Genomic DNA, 16004 nt, shown 5'->3' with positions numbered 1-16004 from the left:
TTTTTAGAAAATTCTTTTATCATGGCTCATATTTAATGATAGAACATTTGATGAAAAGCCACAGACTGTCGCAACGAAATAACTCCCTCTAGCTCTTGGAAAATACATCTTACGAATTAAATCAAATCAATTTGTCGCAATTGAATCAAATTATTTTTCGCCCACCTTGCTTTATCCTAAAATTGGAAATTATATACTTTATAGGTAAGAAAAGAAAAGGAAAAAAAAAAAAAAAGAGTTCAAAATTGGGTCTATGAACATTTGGTAAAGATTCATTAAATGAGGCACAGCGGGGAAGAAGCAGCAGCTTTCTGTCACTATCAAACGGACAAAAAGCATTAAATTCAAAAAGAAAAACGTAATGAACAGTCGTAAATTTAGGTCGGCAACTTTGTTGGACGCTATTATTTAGTCTAAAATACTCTCTCACTGTACTTTTAATTTTGTCTATTTTAGTCTATATATTATTAAAACGTTTATTTTGAACTCTCTATTTTCAGCTTTTATATATTTAGTGCTTGTTTTTTCCATTTTCAAGATGCCCGTTTGGATCTTGGTTTTTTATTTTTTTTATCATGATTTTAGCATGACGGTTCACTCATTAGATTTTTTGAAATGTAACTATAAATTTGTATTAAAAAATGTCAATTATAAAATTTATGTTAAAATTTTGCAAATAGGGATCAAATTGTTATTTTCTAAAAGTACAATGACCAAAATAGACATTTTAAAATACGATGAATTAAAATGAACAAAATTCAAAAGTTTATGGACCAAAATAGATATTTTGAAAGTATACCAATAAAATTAATTAAGTCGAAAGCTCGTGGACTAAAATAGTATTTAAAACACTATTATTTATAAACTTTGTATGCACTTTCCGTCTTTAAAAAGGTCCCAACCAATTCAATTATAACTCACCTTCCCTTGGTGGGAAGGAAATTAATAACAAGAAGACAATGGCACCCTTTTGTGGTTCCATATGCTCTCCTTTTAAGGATGAAGGGACTAATGTTTTGTGATCATACATGGTTGAGTTCTACATTTCTTCCTTTGTATTTTAAATTTCATGTCTACTTATCATTATTATTTTTTTAAATACAAAACATGTGGTGAAGTAAGTCGGAGATAGATGTTTTAACCATTGGAGACATGGTGAATTTTGTGTATTAATTTGTAGTTTATATCGTTTTTGAAAGTGTAGTGAGGTGAAGTAATCTGTCCTAGTAATTGGATATATTTGAGATTAAACAGGTGCGAGTTAAAAAAAACAAAAATTATCAAATTCAATCTAACTTGATTACGCAGTGAAGAAGTTAATAGCTTGAACAAAAAGTATAAAACGAGAAATTAGTGAGAGAAAATGTTCGAGAAATTTTTAAAAAAAAAAATTTATACTTTTAATCTCCAAAAATTTGTGCTATTTGAGGGTCAATCATAAAAATATCTTACTCAACATGTTCTTTTTGCCTACTATCATATCACAAAATCCAAATAATAATTTTTTAGGAAGCAAAAGAACTATAAATACACATCTAACATAACTGAATTCTCTCCACACTACACAATCTCAAACTCCAAATCCATATTCCATTATCCTCTTTCACCAAACTATTGAAATAGTACCCAAAAGAGCCAAAAGAAAATGCATGGTGGATTCTTCAACTGTGGTGAGGCAGCCATTGTTGAAGCTTTGAATGTGAATGTGTATGGCAATGGCACGGCGACGGTTGTGTTGGCTCACGGGTTCGGTCTGGATCAAAGCGTGTGGCGCTACGTGATCCCGTACCTTGCTTGCTTCTTCAAAGTGGTCGTTTTCGACTCGATTTTCTCTCCAAATGTGAAGCATGAGCTTTATGATGAGAAGAAGTACTCAAGTTTTGATGGGTATGCAAGAGATTTGGTGTGTGTTCTTGAGCATCTCCATGTTGAAAGAAGTATTTATGTGGGTCACTCCATGTCTGCCATGATTGGATGTGTTGCTGCAACCTATAGGCCTCAACTCTTTACTCATCTTATCTTGTTGAATGCTTCGCCAAGGTGATCTCCTCTCTCTTAAGTTTTCTCTCTTTCTTTCTCGTGCTCTCTTGACTTCGTTTTGACGAAGGACGACGATTTTTTTATAAGGCGTTTGGATCATATCTCTTCTTTGTTTTTGGTTGACGACGGATGACGATTTTGAGATGGTGCTCAGTTGTCTCTCTTTTTGTTTAGTTGGATATAAAGAGTTCTCTCTGCTTTGTTTTCGTTTTTGGAAGGAAAATACGGGCTCTTTATCAGATCAAATCGTATCCTCACCGCTATTAAAAAATTTACAACTCATTAATTTTTAGAAAAAGGTTTTTACTTTTGCATTTTTCTCTCTTAGTTGTCAAATATTTAAGGGTGGTGAAAACAAAGTTGCTTTTAAGGAGTCAAATACTTTCCTTTTTGTTGGGATAAAGAGATCACGAGTGTTAAGTTTCTCACATCGAAAAAATCAAGGTATACCTTACAAGGTTTATAAGATATATGAACTATTAATTGATTTTGAGATGAAATCCCATGAATATTGATATGATATCTTTTATTTAGAATCCTTAACAACACACCAACCTACCAAACACTAAAAGGGTTTAATAATCTTTATGATTTTTCGTTATTTGTGTTAAATATCCAATCAACTCAAAAGCTTAGGATGATACGTTACGGTAAATTCAACCTTTTTTAGATAGCTTTAACAACTTGATTTGCATTTTTTCCCATACTTAGGTATATCAATGATAAAGGATACTATGGGGGCTTTGAGAGGCCACAACTTGATGGAATCTTCAAACAAATGGATCAAAACTTCACAAATTGGGTAAAAAATTTTGCTCCTTTTGCAGTGGCAGTGAATGATTCAAAAGCAATTTCAGAGTTTGAGCACTCTTTGGGAAGAATGAAGCCAAAAATTGCCCTTAGTGTGGCAAAAAAGGTGTTCTTAAGTGACTTGAGAAGGCTTCTACCAAAAGTTAGGACTCCATCCACAATTATTCTCACAAGAAAAGACAATATTGTCCCAAAATCTGTTGCATTTTACATGAAATCAAAGATGGGTGGCCATGCAAATGTGAAGATATTGAACTCTGAAGGCCACTTCCCTCAGCTAATAGCTTATCCTCAGTTTTTGAAGGTTTTGAGTCAAGTTCTCCGCCTCAAAGATAAGAATCATCCCTCTCAAGATTGATTCTTAAAATGAGATCTGACGAATTTATGTGAAGAATTAAGGCGTTGTTTGATAATCATTTTGGTTTCTAGTTTTCTGCTTTTAGAAATTATCGGCTTGTTTTTGTACAATTTCATTGGTAAGTGATTCAATTGTGAAATAAATAAAATATCACGACGTGTATATCTAGGGAATAGTTGTTTCTTCCTATTGAAAGGATCTTCGAATCAATCCAGAGATCATTTCGATTCCATTAGTAATGAGGATTCGGAATATCACACATTCATCAATCAAAGAGAGATTCAACAACTAAAAGAAAGATCGAGTTTTTAGGATCCTTCCTTTCTTCAAATACGGCTCCACAATGGAATTCATTTTTACCTAGATAAACGTATTACGAACTAAAATATTATTTTATTAATGACTACCCGAATCTCTATTTTTTATATCTAGATTTTTATATAAAATATTGAGGCAGTTATGAATTCCATCGAGTTTCCTTACTTGATCGAGCAACTCAAACTTCAGTTATTCCAACTCGAAAATATATTTTAGATTTTGAAAATATTTTTAAGAGGTTGATACAAACGGCATAGATATATAAATGGAAGGAGTGGTTTTAAGATTAATTTTCAAAAGAACAAAAAGTTAAAAACAAAATAATTATCAATAGGATGGAGTTATCTTCAATTTTGGATAATTTATTTGTGTCGGTTGTGTAATCTTCTTTCACATCATGATGTTTGACTTTTTTGGACTTAAAAATATTTATTACAAAGGGATCCCTAAAAAGAGATGAAATGAATGTATTTTGAAATTGTTTTTCCAATATTATTTGCAATAATTTCTACATCTCAACCAACCAACCTCCAGGAGTTATTTGTCAATAAATCATGTGGCTTCAACATCCAAAAACAACCCTTTCAACTTATTATTAAATAGACTTATTTTTGTTCACCACCATTGAAATATTTTTTAAAAACTAATTCTAATCATGTATACTAGTAAATAATAATTTGTTATAAATATCAAACATATATGATTTTTATTTTTTAAAAACTAAAAACTAAAAATAGAAAACAGAAAATCAAAAATTAAAAACCAAAATCCAAAAATAGAAATCGTTACACCCTTAAAAAAAGGAATTTTCAAAAGCTTGTAATTTAATTTTAATTATAATACTTTTTTCCACGTTAGCAATAAAAAATGATTTAAAATTTAAAAAAAAAAAACATGCTACATATACAGGAAGCATTTTTCAAAATCTTATGAATTAAACAGTCAGATTTTGAAATCCAAGGATAAAATGGATCAATTTATGGTACTCTTACCAAAAAAAACAAAAAGAAAAAATTATCGTCGATCTCAATCTAACAAATGATCGTAAAAGAGTCCGCATGAGATACCATAGACCCGCGAACTACAGAATCAAAGCCGAGAGAAGGTTCTCGAACATGAGAGAGCGTTCGAGGTACAGAAAGGCGAAAGCCGAAGGAAGATCGAAGAATTTTGCTGTTCCACAGCGAGTGAGATTGAACGAAAAAGCTCCGTTGGCTTTCCGAATCCTCTGATTCTCAGGTTTTCGCCATCTCTTCTCTTTGTTTTCGCTTTGTTTCTCTTATCTTTCAATGTTTTCGCTAACGGAGATTCGATTTGATCGAGTTTTGATTTGACAAATAATGATACTATAATTTACTTATGCGTGAGATTATTTTCCCCCATATTTTATGCTGAATTATGCTTGCTATGAATCTGATCACATCTGAAGATCGGTAGATGTGAAAAAGGCTGCAACTATGCACGGATTTGTCTATTTGTCGTTGTTTTACTATAAGAATTGATCTTCCTTTGAGGTTCTGTTTGATTTGAGAAGAATTTTTGTGAGAATCTTTTGATTGCGTGGAAATATTTTGATCTCTCCGAAATCAATCTCCTTTGTTCTGCAGAGATATTGGAGCAGTTGATCGAAGCTTATGAGTAATGTGACTAGTTTGTCGCTCGATGAATCTTTTACATTTTTGTAATTTAGTACCGTTTTAAAATTTCTTAGCCTGTTAATGGTCTATCTTCTCGAAAATTCTTTTTCTATAATTGTTCTCGTTCCATTAAGAGAAAAAAATATCTCGCTGAATACTTCTTATGAGTGATGGCATAAATCTGTGGTAGCATGCTGATTGATGTGTTAGGAAATTTGGTCTATCTGCATCTTGTTGTGCTATTTGTTTTTAGGCACCATGATTTGTTTTAATTTGCCTGCCGTTGGTATAGGGAATTGAAAATGAGAGGTAGAAGTTACAGCTATAGTCCCTCCCCACCAAGGAGTTATGGTAGGAGACATCGTAGCCCTAGTCCACGGGATCGAGGAGGCCGTGGAAGGGATCTACCGACAAGCCTTTTGGTTCGGAACCTACGACATGACTGCAGGTTTGAAACTGCATTTTTCATTTTCTTTTCACTTAAGGGTTCAGATGCTAGGATTCTCTTTCTTTATATATGTATGTATGTATGGGTCTTTTAATCTTTCTAATGCAAGAGTTTCTTCCATTCACGATCTATTTTCCAGTTTTTTTCTTCCTTTGGTTTCAATTTCTTTATGATCCAATAAATCTCATTATGTAGAATTATGTGATGGTTTATGGATGTTTATCTTTTCATATTTGTTGATAAGAAGCTATTGTATCAAAGAAAGTTCAAACGCAAAAGGAGGAAGATAAGAAATCTACTATGCAGCCAAAAAGCTTACTAAAATGCACCTCAATTGGATAGAATCAAGAAATAACTACTATTATCACTTTTTTTTAATATCTGTGAGTGTCCGCATCTCAACTAATCTCACGGGACAACTGCTTAACCCTACTACATTAGGATGCCAAGGAAACTTTTAAAGCTATTATCACAAAAATTATTTGGATGATAAATACGAACTAGAAGTTAGAAATCTAATGAGATGCCAATGATAAGTATATATTTAAATTTTAAATTTGATTTCTCATTGAATATTTCAATTAAAACTGCAACGTACATCCAAATCTTGGCACTTATTTTTTTTTAATATTCCAGGGGTCTTTCACGTGTCAAGGTCTTTTATCCATACTATTATGTGTTGGTTGCTGCTACATTTCTCATCACATTTTTATTTTTACGTGCATGCTAAGGAGAGCACTAGGCCATGCTGTATGATGTACTTCAATATATGTATTTGTTGAAGTAAGAATAAAGGATTAAAGGGTTCTTTTACAAATATTTGTTCTCAGGTTGATACTTTTCTCAGCTTGATGTCTAGTTTTTTTTCCTATTAGAAGCAATAGAGATTTAAATTGGATTTTCCCACCCTTTCTTTGGAAATTTGAAGATCCTCGTTTGTTATTTTCTTTGAAATGTATTTTATATGATGTCTCATTGCTTGGTTGAGAATGTATTTTCTTTCTCAAAATGCGAAAACTTGTTAAGAAAAAGGACAAAAACTAAGTCATACAAGAACAGCCAAAAAAGACTCCAAGTAACTACGCTAGGCTGTAGGGAGCTTCAATTGTTGAGAACAAAAAGGACAAACGAAAAATGTGTTTGCTTTTGTTCTGTATTGAGTCGATTAACTTCTTCATACTTGCGTGTTTTGCAGGCCAGAGGACCTACGTGGGTTATTTGGGCGGTTTGGTCCTCTTAAGGACATTTACTTGCCACGAGATTATTATTCTGGGTAGGCATGGTGCATGGCTTTACGAGATTGTTCTTTACTTTGTATGCATCTGATGTGTGCGCGTCATGATATCTTTTCTGGGTAGTTATGTTTAACACAATTTAGTCCTGTTTTGTACGCATCTGGTCTTTATGCTTATGAATATACTTTCTGAATTTTTGTTTTTAATTTCCCATTTTCAAAGGAAACAATTTTATTGTTTAATATAAGCCCTATCCAATGAAGTTACAAAAAGTTTCTCCAATTGGATGAAGAGTGTACCAATAGAGTGTTCAAGCTATAATGGCTGAAAGGAGCCACATTTTACACCAAGTAGTAGCCAAAAGATAAAATATTGAACCAATAAAGAGTTGTTATGGGGAGTGTTCTTTTTCCTCAAAAAGCCTTGAATTTCACTCTCCAGGTGGCCCTTATGGAAGCTCTCAAGAAGTGTTGTGGGGAGTGTTCTTGTTCCTTAATATATTGTCTGGATAGTTACTCCTCTGGATTGCTTAATGGTTTGGAATTGGTCCTCTGTTTTCAATTATTTGGTTTTCCAATAACATACAATCTGTTTATGGAGTTTGGTTGTTTTATTGAAAGTGTTGAAGACAACCAATGAAGTAATAAGAGTATCTTGTGGAAGACATTCAAGTAAGTTCTGATGACTTAATGTGTACATGAAGATTCAGTGGAAGTTGGGTTTGAATTCATTGAGAAGAAGTTCAAGTCTTGAAGAATTTCATCTCACTTTTTTCTTTGCCACTCAGAAGGTTAGCATGGTGATGTTCAGATTCTCTTGTTTGAGTTCTCGGTAGACGTTTCTATCATTTCCAATTAATCTCTGGATTGATTGTTGATTGCAATGACGCCACTGGTCAAATTGACATTTATTGAAATTTTCCAAGTGGGTTAGTTAACATCCATTGTCAAAATTTGTATTTATGAATGTTATGATTGTGGTGCAGAGAGCCACGTGGCTTTGGATTTGTTCAGTTTGTTGATCCTGCTGATGCCACTGATGCCAAGTATGAACTGGATGGCCAAGTTCTCCTGGGTCGTGAATTAACTGTTGTATTTGCTGAGGAGAATAGGAAGAGACCTGAAGAGATGAGAGCAAGAGACTCATCCAGGTTGTCATCTCTTTCTTTAAACTGATTTCTGGTTGCCTATTTCTATTGCTTTGCTAAGCTAGGATGCGTGATGAAAAATTGATCTCTCAACTTCTATAAATTCCCTAGAAGCATCCTCAAAAATTTCATATGCCTCTTAAGTTTCTTTTTAGGCTGAGGCACAGCCAGCATTGGTCCTGAGATCTTTCTTCTCCTTGGATTTTCTTGAGTTTCCAATTTTGTAGAAAAAATGAGATCGAGGGTTGATCCCTTTTGTGAGATATGAATTCAAGGACTCTGAGTAAATTGACTTCACCATTCGATAACCACCATCTTTTGTCTTGTTAAGGAAAAGGAAAGTCTGTATGTTTGTTTTCAAAGACTACTGATCACCGTTGCAGTCTGTGTTCTTTTTTTATCAATCTATTGTCCATTTTTAAAATATCAATACTCATGTTTGTATTATTTGTTTGTGAAATTGTTACCAGGGGTCGGTCCTACAACTACAGGCGCTCTCCACTGCGATATTCTCGATCACCACACTATGATCGAAAATATTCACGTAGCCCAGAGTACTATTCCCCTGCTCAGTCTGGCCGATATTCACGGTGCGCAGTTATATGTATTCTTTTTCCATTATTAGATTTTATCCAAACAATTTTCGTAGCATATGATTTTCATCAAATGAATTAAGAAAAGAGAGTGCTAGTTAAGGCCTGTATCTCGGCCAGAAGGTCTGCAGTTTGAATCCCTACCCCACATTTTGGACTAAATAATACGTTGAACTAAATAATAATAGAGCGCATGGTGGTTTATTCTAACCTCATTTGTGTTATGTTAGGTCAATCTCACCAAGAGACCGGAGGTACAGGGAGCGGTCCTACTTGAGGTCACCTTATGATTCAAGGGGCCGCAGCTATAGCCGAAGCAGGAGCCGGAGCTATAGCCGAAGTTATTGTAGGTGAGTAAAAATACTTACAGTTAAAAGGATGAGCTTACCTTTTTAGAGATCCAGAAACTATGAAGTTATATAGAGATGTTTGAATATCCGAGGCCTGTATATAATTTAGAAAATGCTTGTTTCAGAGCCAACTGGTTTCATGTTCAGATTGAAATTCACGATTCTTGTGGCTTGCTTTTTCCATGTAGAATGAAATTTGAGATTTTTAGGCTCCTTTTTAAAATACCAATTCATCTCTTGTGATGCTACTACCATTACTATTTATTTATTGTCAGCCACATCAATTGTTTACGGATGTTGTCGAACTTCAACCGCAATAAACAGTTTTTTACGAAGAAAATCTTTAGTGTGAATGGAGGAAGTACGTCGGGAGTATTATAAAATTTTTCTTGAATTATGGGGTGAGGTTAGGAGATGCCGGTAATTTTCAAGTTGGATTTTGAAAAGATGATGGTAGCAAGTAAAGATTGGTAATTTCATATAGGTTAAATTACGAGACTAAACTTTTAACGAGTATCAAAGATTTTAATTTTGTCTGGATTTTAAAATGTCTAATTGGTCAAAGAGCTTTTTTTGTTTTGTTTTGTTTTTTTTTTTTGAAGTGTGGTCAATGATATTTTAATTTGATGTCCAATAGGTCTTTTAGGCACTTTTAAACAATCACGAATATGTAAACTGAGACTTTTACATTTAAAAATGTAATGGGTTTGTGAAGTTCAGGAAAATTTATTAGCTATTTTTTTAAATTTAGAGATTTATTAGATATATTATTAAAAGTTTAAGGATCAAATTCAATTTAGCAACTCTTCACCAGTCGAATAAAACAAGAAGTAGAAAGTGTGTGTTATTAGTTGTCTCTAAAGTTCGACATAAACTGAAATTTTGAAATGTGTTGGACTGATGGGTGCAGACGTTGCCATGGATGCATACATTAAGAAAAAAGCGTCTCAAAAAGTTCGCTGCGTATCTCATGGAGGTGTATTTAATGTATCAACGTGTGCATCAAAGCGAGCTTAACGATAATTGACATTCAACCAAGAGGTAATGAGTTTGATCCCTCATCACCACATGTTGTACTAAAAAAATGTATAACGTGCGTAGGAGCTATGAAAAAATGGACACAAAGTGAAGATTTTTTTTTTCAATTTTATAATTTTTTGAGAATTTGATATTAAGAAAACAAGTCATTTCATAGTAAAGAATTAAAAAAAAAAGAAAAAGAAAAAAAGAAAGGGAATTTATTTAGACTTAGAAAGGGTTAAAATGATATATTAATTAATTTACTTATATATATATATATATATTTTAACTTTTATCAACCTAGAAATAGAAATAAATTTTAATTTCAATTATAAGTTTGAATAAAAACGTCTACTAAACTGTTTAGGTCTCAAATATTGTATAATAGGTCCTTAAACTTTAAAATATATTAAAAATTCAAAAATTTATTAAATATAAAATTAAAGTTTCAGGAATATACTGGATATAAAATTGAAATTTGGCAAAATCAAAATCAAAAATATGCAATAAAGTGAATAATTAAGTTCAAGAGTCCATGTGTTTTTTGAAATGTCATTTTTTTTTAGTACAGGGACATGCGGGGTTGAAATTTCGAACTCACAACCATTTGGTTTGAGATGTTAATTATCGATGTTCGCTTTGGCTTGAATGCTTAAAGCATGAGTGACTTCTTTTATATGAGGTAATTTAATTTTAAAAAAATCAACTTAATCAACCACATCGATGTCAGTTCATTCAACTAATCGAATGACACTTGAACTCCAACATCAGCCTCTCTATCAATAACGCTCCATCTTGTCTAGGTTCTAGTCAAAATCGATATGGACCATCTAAATCAAAATCGTCTATTTTTAAATGGTCGATTTTTAGAGTATTTGTGCTTAAAATTAACATCGATCGGTCTACATCCCTCCCCTACTTATAAGATTTCAATTCTCTTGCTCTTAATAATGTAAAAAGAATATGATTAAAACGCTAATTTGAACATAGTTCAACTAGTTAAATCATATATTTTCAGTTGAAATCTTTAACTTCATGTCGTTGAACAAAAAAAAATCTACTAAAATAATTTGATGAATCCTCGAAACTAGAGAGATATATATTTTAGTATTAAAAATGGTGGCATTTTTTTTCTTTTTTCCAAAAGAAAAATATTACAACGTGTGCTGTTTCATTTTACTGTGGCAATTGGAAACTGAAGTCCACCCATCTGATTGATATATATATATATATATTTTAAGTGCAATAATAAAGATTCCCTTTTGTTATATATTAATATTAATTTAGTTTAAATTTTATTTTTGATCTGGAACTTTTATATTTGTTTCCTCTCTTTAACTTTTAAATTTCTTCTTTTAGTTTGTGCACTTTACATACAAAATTACTTTAATCTTTACATTTTTTTAGAAATACAATATGAATAAGTATATATTTAGTCTAACAGACAAATATTTGAAGTGAGATATAGTAAATATAAGTTCAAAATAACTTTAGATTTGTTACTAAATGATTGGTGGAAAATTAACAACAATGTCAAAAATAATTTTTTGGAAACTAAAATAAAATCTTCAAAATTTAAAAGATTAAAATATAACATTTAAAAGTTTTTTTTTTAAGTTCAAACTTTCAACCTTTGAAGAAATATACTTTAATTAATTAAGTTATACTATATGTAAAATTTAAGAGTTGATGACCAAAATATGATTTAAACCAATTAACTATGATGAAGAAAAAATAAAAAAAAATATGGATAATGTAATTTGTTAGGAGATTTGTGGCTCACAATTAAAAAATTTAAAAAACTTTAATTTGTTTGCACGTGTATTTTCCAAAAATACATTATCAAGATTAATGAACTAATGAATTAGGACCTCTCACACTATACTAGCTAATTATGTAAGATTTTTAATTAGTCACTATGATTTAACCTTATATTTAAAAAGTATATTGTCACTATAATACTTTGATTAAAATTTATCAAATGTCTGGTCCATAATTGAGTAATTGTCTAACAGACCTTCTTCCACTTAGTATGTTGTTTTGTCTAGTCATGTCAAATGAGTTTTGTGATATAGCTTTGAAGGAAATCTATTTGTCTCTAAATTTAGAAAAAAATATTATTATTATTATTATTATTATTATTTGATGTAACATTTGGATTCATGACTGCCCAACTAAACTCTTAACTTTTGTTTTCTTTTTCAATTAATTTGTTGTGAATGATTTAAGAAATAAATAATTAGATCAAATATTTGCATTAATAAAATGATATGGCATTTATTAGACCGATTAAGTATTAAGTGATAAAATAATAACAATAATATAAGTATTTTGCCCTCCGAAAAAACATATAAGTATTTTAATTTTTAAAGACTAAAATATAACTTCAGAGATTTAAATTTATCTTTCCTCTTAAGATAAGTTTCTAAAACTTACTTCTATAAGATCCTTTTTTGTGATTAAAAAAAGTTACATAAATGTAGGACGATCGGAAGGAATCTTTAGTCAGATTTTGAAAATTTTAGAGGACTTTTGTTTTTATGGACATAATATGATAAAAATGATAATGATAATAAAAATATATGTACGGAATCTCACCAAAAATTAATAAGAATACGCTACAACTAATTTTCGACTCTCACATCCAAACAATATTCAATTGAATGAATGTAAAGATGGTAAATACGGATGGAAGCTCTATACTATATGTGATTAGGGGCGAGAATGTATGGTGGGTCGAACGCCCCTGGAACTTTAGAATTTGTGTGCAATATATAACTCTCTTAACAGAAGAAAATTTGATTTATAATTTCAAAGTTACATTCTCTATCTTATATATTTACCTATAATTTTTTTAATATAAGTTTGATTCATAAATATTGATAGTTGTGTTTAATAGGCTCTTAACTTAAAAAAAAAATCCAATATGTCTCCAAATTTTCGATTTTGCAAATAATAGTTGGTCTTCAAATTTTCAATTTTATGTTTTATAGAATTTTAACCTATTAGACTCTTCTTAAAATTCAAGAATATAGTGGTTCAAATCACCGTATTTGAAAAAGAACTCTTTTAGGTTGTACTAGTGTGTCTATGAGTTTAAGAACACCTATTAGATATTCATTTTAAATTTTGTGAACTTGTAAAATTGAAATTTTAATAATAATTATTATTTTTCTAATTTAAAAATCTATTAAACACAACAGTGAAAGTTCAAGGGGAGAACATGTCAATTGTTCAAATTATTTTAATATAATCTCCTAACATAAAGTTTTAGATCCGCAGTTCAAAATTGTAATATCCGATACCAAGTTCTCTGGGTAAATTTGTTGAATTAAAGCCCCTAAACAAAATTTATTGATCGACTGCTATGTGGTGCCAAATGAAGATAACGAAGGAGATGGTGGAGTTGTGTTAAATTTTTATTATTATAATTTTATTAATTTCATATTTTATGTTTTTGAATGGATGTGGCTTTAATAAGAGTTCTCGTATTTAGATATTTTTTAAAATAAATTATGCCACCTCAGTTAAGGATAGTATAGTCCTCTAGCTTATCCCGTTTGAGATTTAGGATTTAATCACGTGAACATAATGTTTATTTGGATAGAATAAAATTACTTGCGATTTTACTTGATGATTAAGAGTTCATCCCTTTGCAATTCTTGATTTAAACGTGCATGCTTAGATATTCAAGTATATTTACAGATCGTCTCGTGGAGTGTTTAAATTTGGGTAAGGAACTAGTTTTCTTGATCCATGGTCTTCAATCATCAATTTAATCTAATTCTTCTTTTGCGATGATTTTGAATTGATTTGAAATTTTAAGTACGGACAGTTAACAACTTTTTAGAGTTTCATATCACTCTCTATTTATTAGAATGTCAACTCAGACATAACACAATAACACAAAAAGTATTAGTGACGTCATTTATATGCGACAGATAATTTAAATGAAAAAATCAACTAAATCGACCAAAACAACGTTAGTCAATTCAACTAACCGAATGACACATGAAATCCAACGTCAACCTCTTTGTATCAACCACACTCTTAAGTCTTTATCTTATCTTTGTTTCAGTCCAAATCGATACTGACCCTCCAAACAAAAATCGTCAATTTCTAAATCCTCGATCTGTAGTGTCTCTTTATACCCAAAAATCAACATCAACCGATCCACATCCCTTTTCCAATTCTCACTCAACAATGTGTGAGAAAAAAAAAAAAAAAAAAAAACTCCCTAAAATGACTTTAATGGACGAATCCTCGAAAACTCATGTATGGAATAGAGTTTTTCTAAATTATAAAATTGTATTAATACAAAAAAAAAACAAACAAACAAAGATATTTACAGTCGGAAGAAGATGAGAGTTCTAAATCTCCGTGTAACAAGCTGACTGGACAAACCCCGAGAATTCCGAAGGAACTTCCATCCTCTCGAATTTACCATTTTGCCCTTCCCTCATAAAAATTCCATACTTCCCTCCCAAATACTCCCACCCAAATACCATCGCCCTTTCCCCCAATTCTACTCCGACCATCCCCTCCTTCGCCGTCGTCGCCGCCGCCGCATCCGCCTCCGCCCAATTATAAATTCCTCCGCCTCCCCTCACTCCCACCACCCCCCTCGGACACCTCTCCCCCTTCCACGCGCCGTCCACGCGCCGCCACGTCCCCGTCTTTGTGTCGAAAACCTCAGCGCTATCGACGAACGCCCCTTGATTTTCCGTCCCGTAGCCGCTAACCACCCATATTTCCGATCCGATCGCCACCGCCTCGCACTCGTCCCGCGCCGCCCCCATCGCCGGCAGCTCCCTCCACTCGTCCTGTCTGACGTCGTACGCCCACGCCGTCGCCGCCGCGTTCTTCCCCTGGTCGTGGCCACCGGCCACAAAGATTTCGCCGCCGTGCGCGGCGGCGCCGAAGAACGACCTCCTCTCAGGCATCGCCTTCCCCTGCCTCCACCTCTCCGTCGCGAACTCGTACACGAAGACGTCCTCCACCGGCCGGTATGTCGCCGGGTCCCACCCGCCGATCACCACCAATTTCCCCTTCGAGCTGATTATCCGGCAGAACAGCGGCAGCCCGTTCGGGTACTTTCCGATCGGTTCGATTCGGGTCCAATTTCCGGCGGCCGGATCGAACACGGAGACGCCGTATGCGTTGGCGGAGGTGGCGGCTTTGGCACCGTCGGGACCGGCCTGCGCCGAAAGTGACTGAATTAAGGAGACCGCCTTGTGGGTTCGGCCGGATTTGTGACGGAGTTTGTAGAAATCAGGGCCGAGGAAGAGCTGGCGCCAGCGGCGGCAGACTCGGGCGGCGACTCGGTGAGTCGTGTAGTGGGACCGAGTTAAGCACTCGAGGGCAATTTCTTCGGGTACACCAGGAATCAATTCCGCCATAGTCATTGTTTTTGTTGCTGAAAATTTCTCTCAATTCTTAGCTTTCGAATTTCTCTTTTCTTTTTGGGGTATTTATAGAAACATGGAATTTAAGAGAGTGGTTTTTTTTTTTTTTTTTTACTGTGGGAATTTGGAAAGTGAAGTCCACCCACTGGATGTTTGTTTTTCCTTTTTTTTTTAATTCAAATAATATAAGATTCCCTTTTGTTATATATTAATATTAATTTGGTTTAAATTTTATTTATTTTTCATGGCCTTTCTATATTTGTTTCATTTGGTCTAAACTTTTAAATATAATCAAAAAAATCTTTGCATTTTACATGAAAAAAAATTTTTTTTACAACAAATATGGTTTGAACTTTCAATCTCAAGTAAGATGTTTTAATTATTGAGTTAGGCTGACGATGCATATAAAATTATTTTAATTTTTACTTTGTCAGAAAAATATATTTTATATTCACATAGGATGGCAAAAATACTTGCGGGTACAAAATCCGATTGGGTCGGGGATCCCAATCGGGTTCCCCGACGGAGACGGGTATCGGTCCCCCGCCCCATTTAATTTTTTATTATTTTTTCTATTTTTTTATATAATAATATTAATATATATTAATTTTATAAATACTTTTTATTTAAAAAAAAACTCAAA

At 32.8% G+C, this 16004-nt stretch overlaps 3 protein-coding genes across 3 annotated transcripts; 2 read left to right on the top strand and 1 right to left on the bottom strand.

Annotated features, from left to right (window-relative positions):
* Positions 1-1100: 1100 nt before the first annotated feature.
* LOC111019326 (karrikin insensitive 2 receptor CA) lies at positions 1101-3403 on the top strand. Its single transcript, XM_022295676.2, has 2 exons — positions 1101-2040; positions 2752-3403. Exons 1-2 carry the CDS (start codon positions 1646-1648, stop codon positions 3206-3208), a joined length of 852 nt encoding a protein of 283 aa, XP_022151368.1. The 5' UTR covers positions 1101-1645; the 3' UTR covers positions 3209-3403.
* Positions 3404-4605: 1202 nt separating this feature from the next.
* On the top strand, positions 4606-9165 carry LOC111019338 (serine/arginine-rich SC35-like splicing factor SCL30A). The gene is made up of 6 exons (XM_022295702.2): positions 4606-4765; positions 5456-5611; positions 6807-6884; positions 7832-7996; positions 8464-8583; positions 8817-9165. Exons 2-6 carry the CDS (start codon positions 5466-5468, stop codon positions 8938-8940), a joined length of 633 nt encoding a protein of 210 aa, XP_022151394.1. The 5' UTR covers positions 4606-4765; positions 5456-5465; the 3' UTR covers positions 8941-9165.
* A 5067-nt stretch (positions 9166-14232) lies between these two features.
* LOC148211530 (F-box/kelch-repeat protein At1g15670-like) lies at positions 14233-15476 on the bottom strand. The gene has a single exon (XM_088123653.1). It carries the CDS (start codon positions 15359-15361, stop codon positions 14327-14329), a length of 1035 nt encoding a protein of 344 aa, XP_087979779.1. The 5' UTR covers positions 15362-15476; the 3' UTR covers positions 14233-14326.
* Positions 15477-16004: the final 528 nt, after the last annotated feature.

Source organism: Momordica charantia (genome assembly GCF_013281855.1).
Source record: "Momordica charantia cultivar OHB3-1 chromosome 5 unlocalized genomic scaffold, Mcharantia_2.0 BLBB01000005.1, whole genome shotgun sequence".
In the NCBI taxonomy this organism is placed as follows: domain Eukaryota; kingdom Viridiplantae; phylum Streptophyta; class Magnoliopsida; order Cucurbitales; family Cucurbitaceae; genus Momordica; species Momordica charantia.
Note: the sequence above shows the minus strand (reverse complement) of the source record. Positions and strands in the feature narration are given on the sequence as shown.

Coding starts and splice junctions, on each gene's coding strand:
- LOC111019326 (XM_022295676.2), top strand. CDS start 1,646: ATGCATGGTGGATTCTTCAACTGTGGTGAGGCAGCCATTGTTGAAGCT. Junction 2,041..2,751: donor TTGTTGAATGCTTCGCCAAG/GTGATCTCCTCT, acceptor TCCCATACTTAG/GTATATCAATGATAAAGGAT.
- LOC111019338 (XM_022295702.2), top strand. CDS start 5,466: ATGAGAGGTAGAAGTTACAGCTATAGTCCCTCCCCACCAAGGAGTTAT. Junction 5,612..6,806: donor AACCTACGACATGACTGCAG/GTTTGAAACTGC, acceptor CGTGTTTTGCAG/GCCAGAGGACCTACGTGGGT. Junction 7,997..8,463: donor AGAGCAAGAGACTCATCCAG/GTTGTCATCTCT, acceptor AATTGTTACCAG/GGGTCGGTCCTACAACTACA.
- LOC148211530 (XM_088123653.1), bottom strand. CDS start 15,361: ATGACTATGGCGGAATTGATTCCTGGTGTACCCGAAGAAATTGCCCTC.